The following is a 26,460-nucleotide window of genomic DNA, read 5'->3' on the forward strand; positions in this document are numbered from 1 at the left end:
TATTGTTAACAATGGCTCCTTAATTAAATCCTCCATTATACCACACATTGTACCAAGGTGTAAATTTATTTAATTCTTACAAGTCAGATGAGTAGTATCCAAATGGTTAGGGTGACTTTATGTCTTGGTGTGCCTAGGGTAATCCCAGGAGACACCTGATGTCCCAGGATGTATGATGGGCCAGCTCTGGGGTGAGTGACCCCAGGTGAAGGCTCCCTTTCTTAAAGGAGGTGTAAGCTGATTTTCCCAGGATGACAGGTACTTATCTCTAAGGAAAGAAAAGGATCAGATTGGAATGCAAATGAGCCAAGGAAAGTGCTGAGGCTAACTGATGCCACTAGGAGGAGTAGGGAACATCAGGAAGGATGGAAGAGACCCCTTCCAGAGCCTCAACAGTGCTACCCAGACTCCCATAGTGTAGAACATTTGTCTTACCATTTCAGACAGAAAAACCAAGGATGAGGAAGGCTCACTTCTGTTCATTTTCATGCCCTTCGGGAGAAGCTGTTTTGTGTCTCTGAGAACCGTGCTTGCCTGGTGCTGGAACTTTGAGAGGTATTAAGAATATGCCCCCATGGTAGTATGGCTGTTATTCACAGTGTGCCAATAAGTAGCTGGGAGCAGGGCCAGTCCTGAAACAGTCTTTGCCTTGTGCCAGTTACTTCCTATGGATTCCAGCCATGTATCCCTGTTCAGAGGCCAGGATGGCAGCGGGAACATGCCAACTGACATTGGAACCCTTTCTCACTTGCTCCTGTAGGTGAGCAGGATGATCTCTTTGCTTCCTGCTGCTTGACGGAGTGGCAAAGAGGGGTTTTATGGCTCAGGTAGTCCTTTCACTCATTGGTGCCACCTCTTATTCTTTGGTGGAGCTGGGGATTGAACCCAGGACCCTGTACATGCTAGCCAAATGTTTCACTACTGACACTGAGCTACATCCCTAGCCCCGCTCTCCACGTTTTTTTCTTAAGGTTTTTACAAATATTGTTTATTTTAATGAAGCTGGTACAGACAATGTCCATTTAAAACCCACATCCCAGGCCAAAAGTACAAATAAAATCAAAGGAGCAGTGTTCTGCTGTACATGCTTCTGCATGAATAACTTTATTAATAGCTAATGAAAATTAGAACTTTTCAAGGATCTTCTGATGATTTTTTTTTTTTAAATCTTAAAATGCTTTCTCTTTCTTTGGAGTTAGTCGTTACTCTCACCATGTCTGTCATCTTGACTCCAAAGCTGATATTCCTCCTCTTTTGGTCCAGACCCTCAGATTTTAAAAGTAGCATCAAGGAAAGGTCATTTTCCCACAGTTCAGTTCTCTGAAAAACTTCCATCTCCCACTGAAAGTCACAGTCCAGAAGTGAAGCAATCACATGCTAGAACTTCAAGGCCAACTGTGACAGAGACAGTGTTGTGGTTACTCCTGCTCTCCTTTCTGGAGACAAGCAGTCAGGTGGCAGTGAAGAGCTACCAGGCAGAAACTTCTGAGCACATGAAAATGACTGCCTCTAGCATTGAAGATTTCAGGGTATGTTTGACATTCAGATTGGTTGATCTTAAATATTTATCACCACAGGCCTGAAAATGCACAGTCCTAAAAAAGGTGGCCTCTCTGTGTATACGTGTAATTTTTTAAAAGGGAGGGCAATATGAAGGGAGCTGAGGTTTGATCACCAAAATATCAGCACAATGAAAACAAACAATAATGAATAATGAGCACTGAATTCAAATTACCAGATGTTTTAAAGAGATGGGTGTCAGTTTTCAATTCCATCTGAACACCACATTACAAAAGAACTATTTTTAAAAATAAAAAAAGATTGAAGGAAAAGAAAAAAATAAAAGAATATGTAAGCCCTTTAATGACCCCGTTTGTTCCTGATAAACTTCAATCACATCTTCTTCCTCCATTTGCAATTCTTTTGGAGTTTCATTATCAGCAATTCTCTGACCTTCAAAGAGAAACTTGAGTGAATTCATTGGAACTTTCTGTCTTTGACAGTATGATTCTTGAGATGTGTTGTCATTTTCACTTTGAAGTGAATCTCACTGCTATCCTGTCCAGTGACTTTTAGTTTAATGTATTTTCTGCTTTCTTATCCCCCAAATCCTCAGTTGAAGGTTTTGCTTTCTGATGAGACATGGTGATGGTGGCTTCACCCTGGAGTCTCTGCACAGCAGCGACCTCAGGTACGCAGAATCTCTGTCTCCCTTTCCCACAGCACAACACTGTGGCTGCAGGGACTTCTGCTACACCTCCCTACCTCTCCAAAACTTTTGACTCTCCTTTCTGTTGTTATCTGGCACTGTCCACATTACTTTCTCAGAGCCTGCAGGATGTATTTGAAGCAGATGAGGAGGGAAAGGAGAAGCTACTGAATCAGACACTAAAGGAAAAGATCCTCAGTTTTTAAGTGAGTAGCCCTATAATTTGTCAAAAATGCTTACTACAGATTGTTTCCTTTACTGAGAAGAAAATCTGTGAGGTGAACAGAAAGCCTATATCCTGGGAGCAAATTTTTACCTCTCACACATCAGAGCACTAATCTCTAGGGTATATAAAGAACTCAAAAAGCTAAGCACCAAAAAACCAAATAACTCAATCAACAAATGGGCCAAGGACCTGAACAGACGCTTCTCAGAAGAGGATATATAATCAATCAACAAATATATGAAAAAATGTTCATCATCTCTAGCAATTAGAGAAATGCAAATCAAAACTACTCTTAAGATATCATCTCATTCCAGTCAGAATGGCAGCTATTATGAAGACAAATAACAATAAGTGTTGGCGAGGATGTGGGGAAAAAGGTACACTCATACACTGCTGGTGGGTCTGCAAATTGGTGCAGCCAATATGGAAAGCAGTATGGAGATTCCTTGGAAATCTGGGAATGGAACCACCATTTGACCCAGCTATCCTTCTCCTCAGACTATACCCAAAGGACTTAAAAACAGCATACTAGGGACACAGCCACATCAATGTTTATAGCAGTATAATTCACAATAGCTAAACTGTGGAACCAACCTAGATTCCCTTCAGTAGATGAATGGATAAAAAAATGTGGCATATATTCACATTGGAACTTTACTCAGCAATAAAAGAGAATAAAATCATGGCATTTGCAGGGAAATGGATGGCACTGGAGAAGATAATGCTAAGTGAAGTTAGTCAATCCCCAAAAAACAAATGCTGAATGTTTTCTCTGATACAAGGAGGTTGATTCATACTGGGGTCGAGAGGGGTAGCATGGGAGGAATAGATGAATTCTAGATAGGGCAGAGGGGTGAGAGGGAAAGGGAAAGGACAGGGGGTAGCAAGGATGGTGGAATGTGATGGACATCATTATCCAAAGTACATGTATGAAGACACAAATTGATGTCAACATACTTTATATACAACCAGAGATATGCAAAATTGTGCTGTTTGTGTAATAAGAATTGTAATGCATTCCACTGTCATTTATTTTTTTAAAAAATCAATTAAAAATGTTTACTATAGTTTGTTTAGTATCAGACACTTGTGAGAAGGAAACTGGCAATCACTGGCCTTTTTACCCATCAAATACCAGTTCCTACTGCTAGCAAGTTTCATTGACCACACATGACTTTTTGGATAGCCAGTTAGGTTAGTTGTTTAGGTTCTTTTGGATATTGAAAAAAAAAAATCTTTGTTTTTTCAGAGGTATAAAAGGATCTGAATGCTTAAGAAAATTTATAAGAACATGTTGGGAGAATAAGCTACCAAGCAAGAGAAACCCAAAATTTCACCACACACACATACATCAATATTTGAACACAATTACCTCCTCCTACTCATTTTTTTTTTTGTGATAGAATAAAAATGATTAAAGGAGTAGGAGTTGGGATATTAGGGGAAATTTGGATGAAACTTCCCCCTGCCCCAGTACTGGGAATTGAACACAGGGATACTTTACCACTTGATGGACATCCCAGTCCCCACCCGACCGCCTTTTTTTAGAAAACATCCAATCTTTAAAAAAAAATTTTTTTTTTAGTTGTAGACAGACACAATACCTTTATTTATTTGTTTTTATGTGGTGCTGAGGATGGAACCCAGTGCCTCACACATGCAAGTCAAATGCTCTACCAACTGAGCTACAATGCAAGTCCCTTAAGCCCTTTTTGAAAAATATAAAAATTAAAAAAATATATCTTTTTTTTTTTTGACAGAGTCCGTGTTGCTGAGGTTGACCTAGAACTTGTGATCTTCCTGCCTCAGTCTCTCATGTAGCTGGCATTACAGCCATGAGCCACAGCACCTGTCGTATTCCATCTTTTGAAGATTCAATTTCTTATTACATCTTTTCATTGAGGCAAAGTAGTACACTGAGAAGAACTTGTACTTGGAGTCAGAACCAATTCTGGAACCAATTCAAAACCCTTTGTTAGATTTCCAGACGAAGATGGAATAGATAGATTTCTTCCTATCCTAACTATTTCTCTGAACCTTAGTTCCTTTGTCTATAAAATGCAGATAATAACACTTATCTTGTAAGGTGGCTGTAAGAATGAAAAAATATGCACATAAAAGTATTAATCATGTCGGTTATACTAAATAGGTTTGGTAAGTGAAGCAATTATTACGTGTGTATGAGCTTATATACTGTATTAGGATCAGATAGTGACTACAACTGAGAAAAATCAATGACCATAATAAATGAGAACAAAATAGAGGGATTAAAGTATTGGAGTCTTTAAAAAGATTCAAGGGTATAACAGAATAAGTTTGACCTGCAAAATACTTAATAACATGTGCTTATGTATTAAGTTTATATGTTAAGTTGTACAACTTAAGTCACTGATACTATAAGCATTGTAATAACACATGTTGAATCATTTTGTGTCAATAAGGATATATGTACAGACTGAATATCAGAAAAACAAAAAAGCTATTATTATCTTAAATGTCAGATGCCAAAATCTCGTAAGAGTTACTGTTAAATTCTTCCCAGTCAACACAATTAAAAGGTGATCATGAATCCAAAAGGATTTTGTTTCTTAACAAAAGCTAAAGTTCTGGAATGCTTGGCAAAGAAAATGTCAGGCTTGATATAACTAGTCAAAAATAAGGGTTTAAGGGCTGGGAATGTGGCTCAAGCGGTAGTGTGCTTGCCTGGCATGCGTACAGCCCAGGTTCGATCCTCAGCACCACATACAAACAAAGATGTTGTGCCCGCCAAAAACTAAAAAATAATTATTAAAATTCTCTCTCTCTCTCTCTCTTAAAAAAAAAAAAGACTGGATCAATGGCTAATGATGACCTGGAGAATGGGCTTTGGAGACCTTATCAACCAGTGAACAAGGCAGCCTTGCTCTCAAAGGGTCAGCTCCTTAGGATACCAGTGGCAGCAGCAGGTTTATGAAAGCAGGCAGTCCTTAAGGAAGGAACAGGATGGGGAAATGATTATATTAGTACATTTCTCGAAGTCATTTTGTTTAGAGGAAAAATAACAAAAATGAGGTAGTCTCAGGTAGCCTAGTCACAAAGCTGGGGACAATTTTTGGTTGCTTTAGTAACTAAGAATGATAATTCATTCATTTACTCATTTAATAAACATTTGTTGAGTGTCAACCATGTGCCAGGTACAGTGTTATGTGCTAAGGACACATTGATGAATAAGATAGGTGCAGTCCCTAACCTTAAAGAATTTATAGTTGAGTCAGACAAGATGGCTCACTCCTATAATCCCAGCAACTCAGAAGACTGAGGCAGAAGGTTGATCATGAGTTCAAGGCCAGCTTGGGGAATTTAGTTAGACCCTAAGCAACTTAGGAAGACCCTGTTGCAAAATAAAAATAAATAAATTTTAAAAAGGGGGTAGAGATGTAGCTCAGTGGTAAAGTGCCCCTGGGATCAATCCTGGTACCCCCCCCACCCAAAAAAAAAAAGGACTCATAGTTGTATGGATGAAATCAACACATACAAGAAGAAAGTTATGGAGGTATGTTCATACTGCTATGGTAGCACTGAGAAAGGATCAAATAGCTCTGGGGGAGTCTCAGCCAGCTTCCCTATTATATAAGAACTAGGTTTGAGAATAGTTAGGTGCCTGCCAAATGAAGAAGAGGAGAAAGGTGGGACCAACAGTGCACATACATCAGTGTGTACAAAACAACCATGGAAAAGGATGGCATTGAAGAAATGGTGCATGGGAAATTCTGTATGGCTGGTTAAGTACATGTACACAGTGGAGAGCTACTGAAAAATACAGCTATTATTTGTAGAGAGAGAGTGAAGGATCCTAATTGTCCACATTAAGAGGTTAGAATTTTATCCTTTGCACAGTGGGATGCTAGACAAGAAGGTTTTTAAGTAGGGTGGACACATGATCTGATTTATATTTTCAGAAGAGAATGAACATTCAAAACCTTTTGTCAGATTTCTAGACGAAGATGAAATAGATTTCTTCCTATCCTTCTTGCTATGCACACTAAACCCCCTTGGAATTACATATAACATCAACATAAGAAAACTGAAATGTGAAGAAAAGGCAGACTAGCTAGGGACCTTGAGATCTGAGGAAAGACACAGCAATTAGTTATCTGGGTGTAATTTTTGTTTCATGTATCTTGAACTGAATGGAGAAATCCACAATCCAGAAGCAGCAAGAGCACAGACCAAGAAAAATAAAATAAAATAAAAGAAAGAAAGAAAACCACCAGGAGAAGCTGGCTCTATCCAGACAAAGGACTAAGAAATAGGCAGCTTAACAATAACCTGCCTACTCCAACAAATACCACAGAAAACACTATAGCCCCCCACCCACTTCTGTCAGCCAAGGCCAAGTGCGGAACCCAGACCCCTACTTGCACTTGGCTATAATGAAATGTCCCCTACCCTACCCCTAGGGTAGCATCAGAGAACTCCAAGTGAAAAGCAAGGATTTTCATCCCCTTCTAGCACTTATGAGCATACTCCCATCACTAAGGTGTTATTGGAGGTCACCTGGGGAGCAGTAGGGCACCTTCTCCCTCTCATGTAGGTATCAATAGAGGCCTAGCTGGAAATCCCATCCATCCAAACAGTAATGAGGTGCCCTTGTCTCCACTCCCCTCCAACCATCCAGGGCTTCAATGGAGGCCAAGTGGGAAACTTACACTGTTACCCACCCCCATACACCTAGCAGAGTGAGTCAAAAATATGATCCAAAGGCATTTGGTCACTTTCCTAAAAAACTAAAATACACTTACCATACCATATCTCCATTGTGGACATTTATCTAGATAATTGAATATTTCTACTCATACAAAAACCAGTATACAAATGTCCACAGTAGCTTTATCTAAATAACAAAAAACTGGAAATGTCCCTCAATAAGTGAATGATTATCTCAAAAGGCCACATATTGTACAATTTCATTCATATAACATCCTTAAAGTGGCAAAATTATAAAAAAAATGATTAATGATGGACTAGAGTTAGAGATGGTGGGGTGGGGAAAGGTAACATGAGAAGTTTGTGGCGATAAAACACAGTCCTATATCTGGACTGTGGTGGTGATTATCTGAATCAACACAGGTGATAAACTACCACGCACAAATCTATATGTACTTGTTGAACCAATGTCCCCTTTCTGGTTTTGGTATTATACTACAGGTTATATCAGATGTAACCAATAGGAAAAACTGGGTTGAGGGGTGCCCAGACTCTCTAAACTACTTAAAAAAGTTATAGTTGGACATAATACTTTTATTTATTTTATTTTTATGTGGCGTTGAGGATCGAACCATGCCTCACACATGCTAGGCGAGCACTCTTCCACTGAGCCACAACCCTGGCCCCTCTCTAAAACTACTTTTGCAACTCGCCATGAATGTATTCTTATTTTATAAAACATTTTTGTAAAACTCAGGAAAAAAATTCTCTTTGTCAATTTTTAATTTCCTTCTAGTAAATCTCAGTTTGGTAACTTTAGAAACAGCATGGCAGAAAAAAATAGGAGTATGCTATGGCGCAGCATGGTTAACTCAAGTAATATCTGACTTCTGTCCTTGACATGGCATTCAGTACTGTGCCTTAAGAAAAGATTCCAAGTTATTACAACTCTATTTTTTAAAAAATTATTTATTGGTGCATATTACAGAGTAGTGGGTTTCATTGTGTTATATTTATACATGCATATAACACAATTTGGTCAATATTACCCCCCAAACCTCCCCTTACCCTTCCCATTTTCCTCCTACTGTTCCCCTCCAGTTCCTCCTTTTTTATTTGATTCCCTTTTACCTTCCACATGGAAGAAAACATATTTGTCTTTTGGGGTTTGGCTTATTTTACTTAACACGATGCTCTCCAATTCCATTCATTTTTCATTCATTTTCAATTACAAATGGCATAATTTCATTTGTCTTTATGGCTGAATAAGACTACATTGTGTACACACACATTTTCTTTATCCATTCATCTTTGACAGACAACAACTCTATTCTTTTCCAATAGAGTTATACTTTCCCCTTCCTCTGTACCTCTGAGATAATACTCCTCCCCATTCCTCAGATAAGGGAATTTAACTTGCCAGGGAAAAAGGTATGCCAGAATCACACAACCTATGTGATAGAAAGATACTAGCTTTCCCCAAGGGCCACTCCATTTGTAGAATCAGACTTCTTAGCACCTGGGATCAACTTCTGTCACTATGGCCCATTAAGCTTCAGATGTTGCGGGCTTGCTTTTCTGCCTTACACTGCCCCAGTCATGTGTCTACAATAGGGAATACAGTCTGATTGTAATGTTGTGAGGAAAAAAGAAGGCAACAGGGAGAACAGGATGAACAAATGAAAACTGGAAATTGGGTTTAAAACTCAAAAGCATGTATGTGACTTTCTTTCACAATCAAAAATTGGGAGGTCTTCCAGGGAAGAGTTTTACTAGTAAGATTAAAGGTCTGAATAGCAAAGCAGCCTTCAAAGTAAAAACTGAAAATATTTCTGCTGCCCCTAGATACCTGTGGCAGCAAAGGCAGGCAAGGCAGGCTGAAGATCTGGGAAAACTCTGACCCTATCATTTCGTATGGCTCAGCAAAATCTTCATCCCAGAATTATTCCACAAAACTCTAGCATGGGCTTCAGATACCTGGCTCCTTGCACAATGTTGACAATCCTTGCTGTACACTACATAAAGGTTGCAAGACTTAGGAATTAAGTGCATGACTGAAATTCCTGGACCAAGATTCCTGATTCTAGGTCTACCTTCTTAGAAACTCTTATTTTGGGGCCTAAATATTCTCTTCTTTAGAATTAAATTAAACATTTCAGTGTTTGCAGGATGCTAAAGTGTGCAAAATATGCCCTAGTCGTTTTTTTTTCCAGAGCACTTTTATTTGATCCTTTTTCCTGGTTCCTATTAATGAATAGAAACAGATTCTTTCCAGTTTATAACAACAGACTTCAGCCAGAGAGAGACAGATAGGCCTAGGCAACTCTAAAGTAACAGAAAATACAACAGTTTCTTTCAAAGTTCTTATCAAGTCATTGTCTATTGCACAGAATGAGATTTAAGGTGCAAAAACATCTCAAATTTAAAAATCTAGTCAGTTTGAAATCATATGAACTATGAGTGAATACAGTCCAATTTACGCGTATATTAAAATCAAAGCTGAAGCCAGGTGTGATGGCACACACCTATAAACCCAGCTACTTCCAGCAAAAGACACTTTAACTGCACCTATAGAAATAATCAGGTCCAACCTAAGGAGACCAGCCTTACTTTGTGATTAAGAGTAGTCTCTTTTTTCTTTTTTTTTTTTTTATTGAAACACAGTCTTACTATGCTACCCAGGGTCATCTAGAACTCAAGATCCTCCTGCGTCAGCCTCCCAAGTAGTTGGGGCTATAAGTGTGTATCACCATACCTGGCTGTAAGAAAGTAATTATTTTTAATCAAAAAGGGGAGGCTGCAGAAAAGTTTTGTTTCTGTGAAAAATTATGCACTGTCTAGAGGACACTCCTCCAAAGCCATCTGACTTTAGCCTGTATTCTCTTTGAACTATTTTACAAACCTGAAAATTTTAGAAACCTGTAGAAAAGACCAGTTTCGCTTCTAGTTGCACATTCAACATTCCTTTATCCATAAAATTTTTCTTTTTCTTGAAATCAGTTATAATATCTACTTATTATTTTCCTCATGAACTAAACTCTTTTAACACATGTTCATTTTTTTTGTTTGTTTGTTTGGTACTGGAGATTGAACTACTGAGCCACATCCCCAGCCCTTTTTATTTCTTTTTATTTTGAAGCAGGATTTTGCTAAACTGCTTAGAGCCTCACTGAGATGGTGAGGCTGAACTTGAGATACTCCTGCCTCAGCCTCCAAATCACTGGGAATCCTGGTGTGCACCATCATGCTCAGCGTTCATCATGCTCATGTGTTCATTTTTACTATGTCATAATATTTAACCTTTTCCTGAAAATTATCTTCTAACATTTATGATCAATTATCATGTAGGGCAGAAAACCTATGTGCTAAATTGTTACAAGTAGAATACTATGGTTGGAGAGAAATAATTGCTTCTGATCTAGAAAATCCAGGTGAATTTACATAGAGATGGTAGTCGTAGTACTTTGCTTTAAGGGTGAGTAGGCTTTTAAGACTAAGAATTCCAAGGAATTTAAGGCAAATAAAAGCCCTGTTAATCCTAATGGGATACTACTGCCAACTGACCTAAATGCTGTCACCCAGCTCCCTGGCATCCCAAATGAGGCTACAATTCTTTTGTAGGGGCCATACCAAACTGTAGCCAATCAGCAGTCAATCTCCCTATATGTCTTCCTACCTGGGCTTATGTCCCAACTATCCAGTTGAGTAAAGGCTCCTGGCAAACACAGAAGCATGAGGTGACACAGTAACTGGGACAAGTGGTTCATCAACTCAAAGCAATATGTCCTGAGATGAGCATCACAATCTACTTCCTGTATATCATATAGCAGAACCGTACCACAGCCTAAACAAATCCCTACCTCTGCTGCCTCAGTGGACCAGGTATGTAGTGATATAGATTCAATTGCATCTTACTTTTGGACTCAAACTAAATTTCATTAACAGCTCTTCCTCTATATATTTCCATTTCATCAGTGGTCTAGAAGTAGGTAAGGGATTCAGAAAATGGAAAACAGAAAAATACATATTTACAGATCATTAACAAAGTCTCCAGCTATCACTGCTTACCTGTGTCAGACCACATTCCTTAATGAAAAGGATTTTCTATTCTGAGTCACTATACATTAATCTTCTAGACTAATAACAAACACCACCAATGCTTTAAGAGACCCATGCTTAGCTAAACTGCTGATTCTACTTCTTCTTTGATCTTATTTTTTTTTTTTTTGTGGGGGAGAAGAGGTTAGTCAGGGATTGATCAGGGTTAATCAGTTAATTCAGTGGCACTTTACCTTTTTTTTTTTTAAAGTTTTTTTTTTTAAGTTTTGTTAAGAATTCTGTGTAGAGTCAAATTGCTAAATTGCTGAGACTGGCCTAGAACCTGCGATCTTCCTGTCTTGACCTTGCAAGCTTCTAGAATTATAGGCATGCACCACCGTGTCTAGCTTTCCTTTGATTTTCTATTTTTAGTCTCAATCCTGCTCCTTGCCTTGTGTCTGTGTTATCCCCCTCTCAGTCTCAGCTGTTTCTGGTCCCCCTTCACCAACTATTCCTAACCAAAATTACTTATAAGGTGAGAACAAGGTATTGTAGCGCTGTGGAAAAACACTACCTGGGCACAAGCCCTAAAATACGGCTGTACCATAGTCAAGTTTTATGTGTAGGATATAAAGTCCTAATCAGTGACAGAAAAAATGTACTGGTTAGAGAAAACACTGTGCCCACCTGGGAAAACAGGGCAGGCAGAACTCACCTTTGGGCAATGATAAGGTGAGTGAATCTTACCAGATGAGGGTATCTACAGCTTTGAACCAGGAAGGATTTAACATAGGCATCATCTAACCCTTAGATTGAGCAACAGAGAAATCATACTGATTTGCAATTTAAATAGCACACCCATCTATTTGGCAAACTTTCTCTTCCCTTTATCTTCCACCTTCAAAAAAAACCTGGTTTTAGTAGTCTAGTGTAGGATGAAAAAAATGAATAAAATTAAATAACAAAATGCAAATCAAATATGTCATCATAACCTAGGGAAACTAAGAAAACTTCTCTTAGGTAGTACTATGACCAGAGGCCAAATGGTGTCCCTACGCTTACTTGGCTCATTACCAGCAAACATATCTGAAATGTCAAGAATTCTGTGTACAGTCAATATAAGGGAAGAAGGCCTTGTCTCTTGAATTCTTAAAGAACTAAAAAGAACAAATTATGAATATTCACATGTATATAAAAGAGGATATACAATGTGGTGGTGATGATAATGAAGATGGTAATTCTGATGTTAGCATCTAACATTGACTGTATTTACCATGTGCTAGGCACTATGCAAACCACTGTATCCACACTCTCACTGAATTCTTATAACCTATAAAAGACTATTATTTTGCCCATTTTGCAGATGATGTAACTGAGTTGAGAACTTCAGTAACTGGTTGAGACAAGGTTTTAACTGTGACCACTGCATAAAGTAGTGCACACAGCAGTAGAGCCTTTGAAGGCAGAACAAGAAAAAACTTTGATGTCAAAGAACAATTTTTCAATCTCTGGTGACTCTATTCAGAGGGAAGACAGAAATGTAAATGATTTTTACCTCCCCTCAATTGAACCACAAAAATATTCTCTCTTACTTCTATTTCATCCAAATTATTTCAAAGCTGCTTTTACTAAATTATCATGTTATCTTTTTCATCATTTCTCCCTTAATGTTCTCCATGGTGTTGCATCTCTTGATTTCTCAACTTTTATAGGCCTGGGAAGTATATCACCAGATATACTTCATAAAACCAGGTGACAAAGTGCCTACCTGATTACTTAGGGTGTGATCTATGACAGGCAGCCTTGGTACAGACCTGATCTCTGGAATGAAACTAATTTCTATTTTTAATTAGTCTATTTTGTAGAAAGGCCACAAAATGTTGTAATCTCTAGATTCTACTTACTGCCTAACTATGTCAGAAGTTCCAGAACAGAGGGAAACTATTTCCCCATCTAAACCTCCTATTTGGGGGAATGGAGAGAGGAACAATCACAATGGTAATTTTAGGCTTAAGGGTTTAAAAAAAATTTTTTTTTAGTTATACATGACAGTAGAATCCATTTTGATATGATTATGTAAGCATGGAACATATCAGTCTAATTAAGAACCCATTTTTGTGTATATACAGGATGATGGGATTCACTGTGATGTATTCATATATATGTACATAGGAAACTTATGTCAAATTCATTGAGACCTGGCTTCATTTTTTTTTTTTTTTGAAGGCAATTACTTTAAAAAATTCAAACATGGGGCTGGGGTTGTAGCTCAGTGGTAAAGCACTTGCCTCAAAAGTATGAGGTTCTGGTTCAATCCTCAGCACCACATAAATAAATAAATGAAAAATAAAAATATTGTGCCCATCTACAACTAAAAAATATATATAAAAAATTCAAACACACACAAAATAAAGTGAATAGTATCCCCACAAAACTGCCATCAGGATTCATTATTATCAAACCTTGGCTATACTTACTATATATCTTTTTTATTTCATTTTATTGAATTAAAGGAAATCTTAAGACATAATTTTATTCTAGTTCTATATACTGTAACATCTATCTTTATAAAGATCTTTTCTTATATATAACTGTAATGCCATCACCACAACTAACAAAATGAATAATGTACAGATGCTACTCAAATTTCCCTGATTGCTTCAAAGTTACCTTTTTCAGGCTGCTCACATCAGGATCCAAGCAAGGTCCATATGTTATATTTTCTGGTCATTATTTCTATAAATCTGTTTTATTCTAGAATCATCTACCCATTTTTAAAATTTAAGCCATTAGTTTGCTGAAGAAACTGTCAGTTTTCCTACTGAATGATCCATGTTTTGGATTTCTGTATCCTTATGGTATAAATGGGATCCTCAAGGTGGCTTTTCTCTTTACATATTGTTAACACCCAGACCAGAAAATGACATGAGTGAATATTTTCTCAATCGACTCAAGGAACGGTACATAACTAGTGCCATTCTAGATGAACAGAAGAAAAGTTAATTTACAACATACACTGGACTCCCTAGAGCATTAGGGCTTAATTTTCTCCCAGGATCAAGATGAGAAAGGCTCAAAGGCTTGATAACATTCAGTTACAACTTCTTTTTGGCAAAAATATTTCTTCGAAGGAACTGCATGATTGACATTGTGTCATGTCAGGAGGCACACAACATCTGCTTCTCTCTTTAAGTGATGCTATAATGGATTGCTGGGTTCCAATAATTTCTTAGTCTAATAGATTCATCCATTAATGGTCACTGGGGGTGGACCTAGGGCATGAATAACTTCTAGTCAGAATGATCTCATCCTGAGGCCTGGAAAGGGTGACTTAAGTGGTATAACACTCAACTGCCTTAATCAAAAAAGAATCGATCTTTCTTCTCCTTGGCATACCCCTCTAAAAATGGTCAGCAATACTGAGCAGACCAGAGATGAACCATTCATTCCTACTTTAAGTTAGATTTTAAAAATATGAACCAACATATTTAAAGTCTGTGAAAAAGCATAAAGGGTTCAGCATGCCTGGAGAACATTTGTTTTTATCTTCCTTTATAATATTTCCAAATCTCTCAAATCCTTTTTGTCTGAGAACAATGAAAAAAATGCTTATGATCAGACACAAAGCAAATTATGTTTACTATTCTTAAGAGAGAAACTACAGGAAATATTCTACTCTAAAAGCAAAATATAAGTAAATATAGAAAAATAACACACACTACTGTATCTTATCTCAACTGGATAGAAAATATGAAAGCAGCAGTTTCTAGACTTAGCATGTAGTCAATAAAGTTGTTGACAATCTTATTCCTGCCCATCATAAAAGAACTAAACAGGTAAGGGTGAGGCTTAGATAATTAAGTAATATACTGAAACAATGCAAGGGAGAGGACATGGAAGTTTCCTAAATCAAAGCAACTAGAACAAGCTCATTCAGGTTGGACTAGCTAGAAGAACATGTCATATATGTATCTGATGGTTGTTATTACAGGAAAATTGGTACATGAATATCCCATTACTGCTATATTACTGAATCTGCCTCTATCATATACAGAGTTTCATGTCTTAGAATGGAATTTGGAAATTAATTTTCTGGGTAAGAGTTTGAGCTATATTTTCATGGGGTTGTTTTTTCTTGCTACCTTCATGCCTATACCCTTCCATACTTTTCTGCTCTGCCTTCCTTTCCACTTTCTCCTATAGAACTTGCATCTACTCTCCACTATCACTGTTGAAGTCACAGTAGAGAAGAATGAACTTTTTCTATTCTTTTTTCACTATTCACAAGTAAAACCTACTAGTAGTCCATACTTTAGAAAAAGCAAATGAACTGAAAACACCTTAGCATGAGGTCAAAAGTATGAAACATAGCTAATAAATTCATAGGATGTTAGAACTTTATGGGAAATGGAGGTTGCTTGGTATAAGACTCTTATTTTATAGAGGAGAAACTGTTGCCCAGAGAAATTATTTGCCCCAAATCACGTGGTAACGAGGGAATGAAAAACAAAGCAAAATTATTTCTAATGACTTTTCAGAGGATCACAAACATTAGGAGAAACTACTAGTCATACAGAATTATTTAGAATTTTTGAAGACAAATTTGTTCATAGTAACCAAAAGAATCATGTAGAATAGTTAACTGTAGAATATTTATTAAATTGTCTTTGTCCTATCAGATCATGTCTACAGAGTGTTAGAGAAGGCTCTAGGAAAGAGCCTTGTGATCACATTGACCACTGGCACCCCGATTCCATGTATTGATTACTAGGAGGGTCTACAAGCAAGACAGGTCCACTGGCAAGGTAGCTCTGCTATGCAGACCTAGAGTTCAGACCCTGGTGGGAACTGAGTTGTGTTCAAGTATTAAAACAAAAGAATCATGTCTCCCATTTGTACTTAAGCACTAGCTCCTCTTTTCACACAGCTCAATATTTGTAATTATGTTCCACATTGGGCATCATGCTGTAAAAGAATGAAACAAGACATGGGGGGTGGGGACAACTTTGTTCTTTCAGTTAAGTAAAACAAATAGTATGCTACACAGCTATAAGTATCATGAAAAAAAAAAGTAAGAAAAGGGAATAGGGAGTACTTGTATAAGGTAGGTGAATGGAAAGATTGCATTTAAAATAGGATGGTTAGGGAGGCCTTCTGAAGTACATTCAAGCAAAAACTTGGAGGAGGAAGAAGGTCAAATATTACCTCTGGGAGAAACATCTTCAGGCATAGCAAACAGCAAATGGGAAAGCCTTGAGGCAAAAGTGTCCCCAGAATGTGGTAGAACTGAGCAAGCAAGGAGGAAAGCAGTAGGAGACAAGGCCTCAGGAGTAATCAGGATTAGACTCTGTAGGGCATTGTGTGACACTGTAAAGACTACAGCTTTTTCTTAGTAAAATGAGTAGCTAAAGCAGTCTTTGAGCAGAGGAATGCCATAATCTTACTTATTTTGAAAGAACTACTCTGGCTCCTGTGCTTAGAACAATCTATATGGGGCAAGTATAGAAACAAGAAAATGAACTATGAGGCTCCTGAAATAACTACTCAGGTGAGACACAATGACTTAGACCAAAGCTGTAGTTGGGCAAGCACCAAAAAGTTGTATTTTCAAGGTAGTCTTTTCAAGGTAGAGTCAATAAGGACTGAATAAGAGTTGCATAAGAAAGTCAAGAATGTGGCTTACTTCACATTTTTTTGACCAAAAGAAATAGAGGATAAGGTTGTCATTTACTCGATGGAAAGACTACAGTAAAAAACATGTTTTGTTAATTCATTTGATTGATGCCATGTGTGTAAAGGGTAGAAGTTGGTTTTTGATGTACTAAGTTTAGATGCTGTATTGAGAAAATGTGCAATATGCAAGCAGGGAGATTACTTAGAAAATTCTTACAATAATGCATGAGAGAAATGATGGTGGTTTGAATGAGGCATCTGTCAGTAGAAATAATATTAATTTCAGATATACTTTGAAGGTACTGCTGACATAATTTGCTGATGGAGTGATGAAGAAAGAAGGAAAGAAAAAGAAGTCAATAATTTCCACAAGGTTTGGGGCCTCAATAACTAGAAAGATAAAGTTGCTATTTACTGATTTAGGGAAGAGCAAATCTGAGGAAAACCAACCATGTGGAAATATCAACTAGGTAGGAGAGAAGTTTTTTAGGAGAGAAGTTAGAACCACAGAAATAAATTTCAGAGTTATCAGTATGTAGATGATATTTACGATTAAGACTAGAAAAGATGACCAAAAGAGCAAAGGAAAAGAAAAACAGAAAAGAAGTCCAAGGACTGACCCCTGAGACACTCTAATATTGAGAGAGGAGATGGAGGGAAAAATACCAAAGGAAACTAAGAAGCAATGCCCAGTTGAATTTGGGAAAAAAAAAAACAACAACAAAAAAACCAAAGCTTTGGTGGTAGAGAAGACAGGTGATAAAGTATACATAAAAAAGAAAAGATGGATGAAGTAGGTATGATTCTGTTGAAAGGTCAAGTTAGATGAGGCATGAAAAATGACCACTGGATTTAGCAATGTGGAAGTCACTGGTGTCTTTGTAAAGAATATTTTCAGTACAGAGATAAAGGTTAATGTCTTAACAAAATGTATTCATGAGAGAACGTAAGGAAAATAGGAGCAGTAAGTATAGACACTCAAGGAGTTTTTAAAAATATTGGATTGGATTTATTTTTATTATTTATTTGTATGTGGTGCTGAGGATCAAACTCACACGTGCTAGGCAAGTGCTCTACCACTGAGCCATAACCCCACCCCCAAGAAGTTTTGTTATAACAGGGAGCACAGAAGTTTGGTGGTAGCTGAAAGGGGCTATGGGATAACAAATGGTTGTTGTTGTTTCTTTCTCTCTCTCTTAGTTGGCTGGTTTTTAAGATGGCAGAAATTACAACAGTCTTGTGTACTGATAGGAATATTCTAATAGGGAAAAATTAATGATGTGTAAAAAAGAAAAAATGCTGAGGCAATGTCCTTGAATAGGTAGGAACTACATCTAGCCACAAGTTAGGGCAGACTTAAGACTGAAGAACAAACAATTCCCCTCATTAACAGGAATACATGCAAGTAAGTGGGTAGATAATTATGGTGGTGGGAGCTTGTGGAAATTCTTTTTACTACTTGTTTTTTCAGTATAGAGAAAGAATGCATCTTCACCAATTGAGAATGAGGATGAGGGAAAGTCTATGGGAAATTTAAGGAAAACAAAGAAATGAAACAGTTATATAGTAAAATGTTCATTCTTATTCAATAATTTTTCAATTGAAATGCCTGCCATCTACTCTATTTTTTTTTCTCATTTATTTACTTTTATGGTTCTGGGGTCAAATCCAAACCTCACACATACTAGGCAAGCACTCTATAGTTGAGTTACATCCCTGGCCCTACTTTATTTTAAATTCTAGGCTCAAATTTAATCCTCTTCCCCACACCCTCAACCTCTGCCCTAGATATCAAAATCTATCTCTTTATGGCTCTATTCTTTAGGCCTCTTCTTCTTCCTCAGAGGTCCATGTTAATCTAGTAAACTGATATAATTTGTCCTTCCAATTCTGATTTCATAAACTTGTAAATTCAGGAAAACTCTTATTAGATTCCAGGCTCCTTTTCAAAGCATTCATCTAACCCCGATAGGATTCACTATTCTACCATCAACACAGGGTGTCAAGAGACTTTTCCTCTTTGGTAAATGCTAGCTAACCAGCATGATTTAACCATATAAAGACAAATCATTAGATACTGTCTATGTATGACCAAATTACAATGCAAGAACACATTCATTCTTAGTTGAAATTTGTATTCACAGGCTGAACCTAGAAAAGTTGGAAGTTTCTTAATCCTCTCTGATCCCATGATCATTCGACAACTAATTTGACATCAGACAAGTTGATTCACTTGTTTCAGAAAACCAAACAAAACAAGCAAAAAGCTTGTAAAAGATAAAAGAAACAGATAAAGCCAATACAACTCATTCTAGGAGAGCAAAGTTGATTTAACATCTGAAAACCAATTTAATATAATACCTCATATTATGGAAAAAGAGACAAAGAACACACAACAATCATAGATGCAGAAAAAGAATTTGGCAAAATCCAACATCTTTCTAAGATAAAAATACTGAATAAACTATGAATAGAAGGGAGCTTCATCAACCTGATAAACAGTATAAAAACTGAATGTTTTCTCCTTAAAATGAGAAATAAGAAAAGCATATTCACCCTACCATTTCTATAAAACTTTGTACTAGATGTTCTAGCCATGGCAATTAGGTAAGAAAAAGACCTAAAAGGTTGAGTTGAAACAAAGTTAAATTATCTCTATTTGAAGATAAGATCTTACACAGAAAAACATGCTGCTAATTTATCCTCTACAAAATATTAGAATAAATGAAAAAAATCAACTGTACCTCTATACACTTTTGACAAATGTTCTGATAGTGCAATTAAGAAAACAATTCCATTTCTGATAGTATCAATAAAATTCTTAGGAATGAATGTAGCAATGTAAGTGAGAGTTTGTGTTCTGAAAATTGTAAAACATTGTTGAACAAAATTAAAGAAGACTTAGAACAAATGGGATGACATCATATGTTCATGGATCAAATGGCAGTAGTCCCCAAATTCATCAATAAATTTAATGCATCACCTGTCAGAATCCCAGCTGGATTTCTGGTGTAAAGGTGAACTTAAAATTCATATGAAAATGCAAGGGACTCAGAAGAGTAAAACAATCTTGGAAAAAAACATAACAGAAAAAAAGTTGTAGGACTCAAACGTGCCAATTTCAAAAGTTACCACAAAGCTACAGTGCTCAAGACAGATTTATTAGCATTGGGACAGACATATAGATCAGTAGAACAGAACTAAGAGTTCAGAAATAAGCTCTTTTATTTGTGGCCAGTTCAATGTCTTTTTAACAAATGATGCTGAGACACTGGTTATCAACATAAATTAGCTCAAAATGGATAATAGGCTAACTATAAGAACTAACAGTGCTAAGACTCTTAGAACACATAGGAGTAAATCTTTGTGACCCTGGATGATGTAATGGTTTCTTAAGATTAAAACAAAAGCACAAACCACAAAAGAAAAAGTAGATAAATTAGACTGCATCAAACCTAAAAAGTGAATGAAGAAAGGAAACCACCAAGAAAGTGAAAAGACAATACCTGGAATGAGAAAAAGCAACCATACATCAGATAAAGAATTTACATGCAGAATATATGAAAAATTTCTATAACTCAACAATAAAAAAACCAACTATGAAATGGGTAAAGGATGTTAAAAAAGTTCTCCAAAAGGGATACGAGAAATGGTCATAAACACATAAAAAATTACACAAAATCAACAGCCATCAGGAAAATGCAAATTAAAGTCACAATGAGATACCACTATATAACCAGTAAGATGGTTATAGTCAAAGAAAAAAGTAAGGACAAGTGTTGAAGATGTGAAGAAATTTGAGCCCTCATACACTATTGGTGCAGCCACTTTAGAAAATAGTTTGCATTTCACAAAAGGTTAAACATGGAGCTACCATAGGACCCAGCAATTCTGCTGGACATATACCCAAGAAAAATATAAGCATGTACTTACAGAAAAACCTGTAAATAACTGTCCATAGCAGTCTTCCTAATTAGCCAAGAAGTGGAAAGATCCAAGTGTTCATAAACTGATAAATGGATAAATAAAACGTGGTTTATCCATAGAATGAAATATTATTCAGTAATAAAAAGCAATGAAGTATGCTATATGAACTACAACACGGATGAACCTTGAAAACATTAGCCTAAATGAAAAAACCCAGCCACAAAAGATCACATATCCTATTTATAATAAAGTCAAGAATAGGTCAATCTATAGAAATAGAAAACAGATTAGTGGCTGCCTATGATTTCAGGGAGTTTGGGGGATGGGGCAATGGCAAGTGATTTCTAATGAGTATGGAGGATGCTTTTTCTATTTTTAATTTAAAAGTTTTCAACTGGATGAAAAACACATAATATAAAATTAGCCATTGTAACCGGTTTTTAAAAATATTTATTTTTTAGTTGTAATTGGACACAATACCTTTATTTCACTTTTTTATTTTTATGTGGTGCTGAGGATTGAACCCAGGGTCTCGCACATGCAAGGTGAGCACTCTACTGCTGAGCCACAACCCCAGCCCCCATTGTAACCAAATTTTTGTTTTGTTTTTAAATATTTAGTTTTTAGTTTTAGATGGACACAGTATCTTTTTTATTTTTATATGGTTCTGAGGATGAAACTCAGTGCCTCATGCATGCTAGGCAAGCACTCTACCACTGAGCCACAGCCCGAGCCCCATTGTAACCATTGTTAAGTGCATGTTTCACTGGTGTTATGTATGTTCACAGTGCTATGAAACAGATTTCTAGAACTTTTTCACCCAGCAACACTGAAACTAAATTACCCACTAAATGATAACTCTTCATTTGCTCCTAACCACAGTTCCTGGAAACCACTATTTTAATTTTTGTCTCTATGAATCTGACTACTTTAGGGATCTCATGTAAGTGGAATCCTATAGTATTTGTCTTTATTACACTTAGTACAATATTGCAGTATGTGAAAAGATCTTCTTCCTTTTTAAGCCTGTTATTAATTAGATGCCACATTTTGTTTATCCATTCATCCATTGATAGACACTTGGGTTGCTTCTACCTATTGGCTATTGTGAATAATGCTGCTGTTAAGATGGGTGTGCAAATACCTGTTTCAGATATTCCTTTTAATTCTTTTGGATATATACCCAGAAATGGGATTGCAAAATCACAGGGGTTTTTAAGTGATACAAATGCTCTAAAATTTAATACTGTGGTGGTTGTATAGTCCTGTGAATACACTAAAAAATAATGAAGCACACTTTAAATTTGTGAAGTATGTATGATGTATGAATTATATTTCAACAGTGCTGCTAAAAAATACAACCGTTAAAGGCTTAATCAAGCCAGGCTCAATTGCACATACCTGTAATGTGGGGACAGGTGCATGGAGTACTGTGTCTGAGTGACAGGCCACTCCCCTCCTGCTAGGCCACTTACCTGGTAGGTAAGTGTTGCGCACTCCCTTAGATACTTAGATATTCAGGTTTAACCCTGAATAAGAGAGAAGTCTAAAAGTTCTGAAATGCGGTGACTGATACAAGCCCATAGATAAGTGCTGCTGCTGTTTCTGATCCTAGGATATGAGACAAGATAATGGCAAATGTGCAGCAAGCTGAAGTGAGACAAGGGTATAATTTACCACTACATTTTTTTCCTATTGTAATAGCCATTCAGCAAAGTTTAGGGGGCCCTACAACAGACCCTTGCCATATAATGATGGCCCTGAGGGAAGATGAGGCTGTGAAAGACAGACAAGCAGAAAAAAGCGGGGACGACAATCTACCTCAAAGCAAGCAACTGTACTGTAATCCCAGTGGCTTGGGAGACTAAGGCAGGATGATCATAAGTTCGAAACCAGCCTCAGAAACTTAGCAAGGCCCTAAGCAACTTAGCAAGATCCTGTCTCAAAATAAAAAATAAAAAGGTCTGGTTGAGTCCCCCTGGGTTAAATCTCCAGTACTCCAAACGAAAGGGAAAAAGGGGGCTGGTGTTGTGGCTAAGTGGTATATCACTTGCCTAGCATGGGTAAGGCACTGGGTTCAATCTTCAACACCACATAAAAATAAATAAAAATAAAGGTATTATGTCTACCTACAACTACAACATTTAAAAAAAAAAAAAGAAAAAAAAAGACTGAATCAAGTATATAATTACTTCAAGGATTCTGACTGACCTGGATAATTAATCTGGTTAAATAAATAACCAGTCAGTCTTGTCATTCAGGTAATTTTGACTCTTATTTTCAATGGCCTGGACAGAAGATCAGGCATTTTTAGAGATAAAAAGTATTTCTTCAGTACTGTACAAAAGAGAAAGCAAGAAAAATAATTTTTAAAATTTAGATTATTAAACATTCTCATATTTTGTGTCAAGAACAGTATGAAAAAATAACAAATTCATAACAACTATGGCAATTTTTACTTTGTTTGCCTAGGCATATCATTTACCAGTTATCTAAAGATAGGAAAATATGGCAGGATTGAAGTTACTTTGCCTTCAGATTCACATTTTGAAATGTCACTCATAATTATTTCACATAAAAGATATTTAAAAGATAGTTTATTTGACTTCTTTTGCAATACAAAATATAACTAAAAAACACCCATGTCCATTGTCACTGAATGGGGAAAGAGGTAATAATTTAAAACAAAAAACTAGGAGAGAGAAAATTCTGAGAAGAAAATGTGCATAAAATTCAGACTATTCTCATATCTACTTGCTATACACAACTAGAAAAGCCAAAGGCTGTATAGATGGCCACTGGTGCTCAGATGCTCATTTCATTCTTTTCTGCCTCATTCAGACATTTGCAATATTGTCAAAACTCAAAGATACATTTTTTGAAAGATCATAAATAAGATAATCTCGAAGATTTCTCACAGTCTCGAAGACTCTGCTCTGATCAGAGCAGAGTAAACAAAGAGACCTTCCTTGTCTGATCATTTTTTAAAATAATAGTTTCCCTGGCTCACACCAAAGAAGAGACAAGTTTAGAATTCAACTTTCAACCTTGGTCCCAAGGCACATATCTAATTATAGAGACGGTTATTATGTAGAATATTATTTCTTTCCAGACAATACAGCTGATACAATTTAATGGTTTTTCCTAAACAATTTCTCAAGGTTGATTTTAAATGAAGATTCAAATACTGCCAGTTGATTCAGCTGATTTCAAATTCATATTACAGATTTTTCAAAGCCCATCTGTGTGCAGAAGCAAAATTATGAATGGCACTTCGAAGAGTTGAATTTCCCTCGGAGATATCAGAGGAACTGATGACTGAATGCAGTGCCCGATGATATGCTACAATAAAGGTGTGCACAGCAGTGAATAAAGTCAAATTTTAAACAACTCTCCCACTCCCTGTTCTTTTAGTACTGCTTCCCTACCCAGAGTCTTGTAAGTATTAATTTTTTCCACTGAGTAAATATTAACATTAATAATGTATACATATTAAGAAAATATTTAAATATGTTTTGAGTATTTAATACATGGTGAGAACAGAAAAAAGAGCAGATGAACACAAAAATAATTAAATAGCAATGTAATATTTCTAAACCAGTAGCTTATATAAAATGTCATCACAGAATGAATAACTTTCTAGGGAGGATCGAAAAGATTTCCAGAAGTTGTACCACTTAAGATGGTCTTAAGGATTAACAGGAGTAAAGAAGAGTGTATGCAATGTAAAAAGTATAAAAAATATGTAATATTGGAAATAGTAAATAGGAGTGTGACCTGAGGCCAGAGAGAAAATATGCAAAATATGCCATGCATTTTCTACTGTCACAGGAGCCCTAGAGGTTTCAGAATAGGAATGCATTATCAGATCTGTTTTTGAAAATATAACAGATTTGATAATAAGCTCTTATCACACATATGAAACACACTAGTATTACAAATACTAGCATACTTTTTAGTGCCTATGTGAGACCTACATAATCTCTATACTATGTAAATCAATATATTTAAGGACAGACAAGAAACAGAAACATTATTGTTACAGGAATGATGTCACTTTATCTAACTGGAACTCTTGTTAGAGTTCATCATTTTCTGAAATTTAACAGGACAGAGTCCTAACTTGGACATAAAACACAAATTCAAATTCTAATAGTCTTCAGTTAAAGAAGGACCTGGAACCCAAGTCCCTTTACAGTGGAATGAGCTGGAAATATTTCCCCACCATGACAGAGAGAAAGAAGATAATAAACTTCACAGAGAAATAAAAACTCACTATAATTATTTTCATCACCTTTGTTTTGTAAAGGTGTTATAATGTTTTCAATAAATATTAAACTACTACTATTACTACTTTTATTGGGTTTTTTTAATTGCTAATTGCTACTAGGCCCCATTTAAATATTCCTTTGAGAAACTTACCTCTGTGGTTTTTATAGAAAATACAATTGTTGGCACAGGTATCAGGATGAGCATCCCAAAAATTAGGACCACAACAGCACAAAGGAGGTAAAGTAATATTATACAGCTGCATTTTCTCCTGGACCTGGGCACGTAATGCTTCCACATATCTATAAAACAGTATGATCAGGCAAGGTGAACTACTGAGAAAAAAGTAAGAATGAATCCCGATTTTACAACCAGCTTTAACTGTTAAAATTATTTCATATCTCTATACCTTGATTCTTCATCGATGTACTGGGAAATAGCACTAGGAAAACTATATGGCTATTCACAAGCGGTATTAGCCAATTAAGATATTTAGTGAAGTTAGGTACCCTAAATAGGGACAAGTATTAGAAAACACAGTCCATTTTCTTTAATGAAAAGGAGAACTAACTTCCTACTAAGTCTCCTCTAGAATCAGAATTTCATGCAAAACTTTTCAAATTACCTTATGTGTTCTTTTTCTCTCTGTTGTTGTTTTTCTCTAGTTTCTTTCAGTTCTTCAAGTTGTAACTGGGCTAACATACCACTCATTTTTTCCCCTGAACATGGTTCTTCCTTAAAGTTCATTCTTACGATCTTCTGCTCTTCAGCATAACGTTGTTGCTCTTTCTTTTTCTTAATTCTGAGAATAAAATCATAATGTAATTTGGAATTTCATAAATTTGTTATTTAAAGTTAGGTTCCACATCTGAATAACTCAAGAAACTCCCAGAAACAAGAGTCAGGAAATCAGTTTAATAATCAGTATCTTCAAGATACTGCTGATTTGAGTTTACCCTACAATCATCGGTATACACAGCTTTTCAAAGGGAAATGAAAAGTGACTATTATTAAATTATTTTCTGTAAGAATTATAGCACAAAAGACCTCTCAAGTTAAAACTACAAGTAGACAGGACTTTTGCTTCTGGTTAGAGTGAAGTAATAGGGACTGGATTTCTCTTCCCACCTTAAATGACCAAAGAAACTGAAAAAGCAAAAAAGTAAACAAACCAAAAAAGAGGACCTGAAAGTAGAAGAGTGACTATTAGGAACTGAGATGGGGGAGTGTAGAGAGGTGAGGGTGAGAAAGGGTAGAGGGATATTGGACATGATCCACGCATAATATACGCATGTACGGAAATGTCATGGTGAAACCCATTAATTTGTATAATTAATGCATGTTAATAAAAATCAATACTGCATTGAGTTGTGAAAATCAAATGACATAACGTTTGTAAAGTCTTTTTGAAGATGAAAGCTCTATAAGAATG

At 36.3% G+C, this 26,460-nt stretch overlaps 1 protein-coding gene and 1 pseudogene across 4 annotated transcripts in view; both read right to left on the bottom strand.

Annotated features, from left to right (window-relative positions):
- Nucleotides 1–1,237: 1,237 nt before the first annotated feature.
- LOC308642580 (small ubiquitin-related modifier 1-like) lies at nt 1,238–2,520 on the bottom strand (annotated as a pseudogene). The gene has a single exon. The product of its transcript is annotated as a small ubiquitin-related modifier 1-like (transcript).
- A 1,518-nt stretch (nt 2,521–4,038) lies between these two features.
- CCDC15 (coiled-coil domain containing 15) overlaps nt 4,039–26,460 on the bottom strand; it is an 88,397-nt gene continuing 65,975 nt past the window's right edge. For 2 of the 3 annotated variants that reach the window (XR_014020366.1, XR_014020367.1), the window contains one exon: nt 25,697–25,830. Coding sequence is in view for 1 of the 3 variants with exons in the window: in XM_081278794.1 (XP_081134920.1) it covers nt 4,331–4,386; nt 25,182–25,330; nt 25,654–25,830 (382 nt within the window). In the remaining 2 variants the exon portion in view is untranslated. Of the gene's footprint in view, nt 4,387–25,181; nt 25,331–25,653; nt 25,831–26,460 lie in introns of those variants that run through there. The other variant, XM_081278794.1, reaches the window with a different exon arrangement.

Source organism: Spermophilus citellus, assembly GCF_964194105.1.
Source record: "Spermophilus citellus genome assembly, chromosome: 2".
NCBI classification, from domain to species: domain Eukaryota; kingdom Metazoa; phylum Chordata; class Mammalia; order Rodentia; family Sciuridae; genus Spermophilus; species Spermophilus citellus.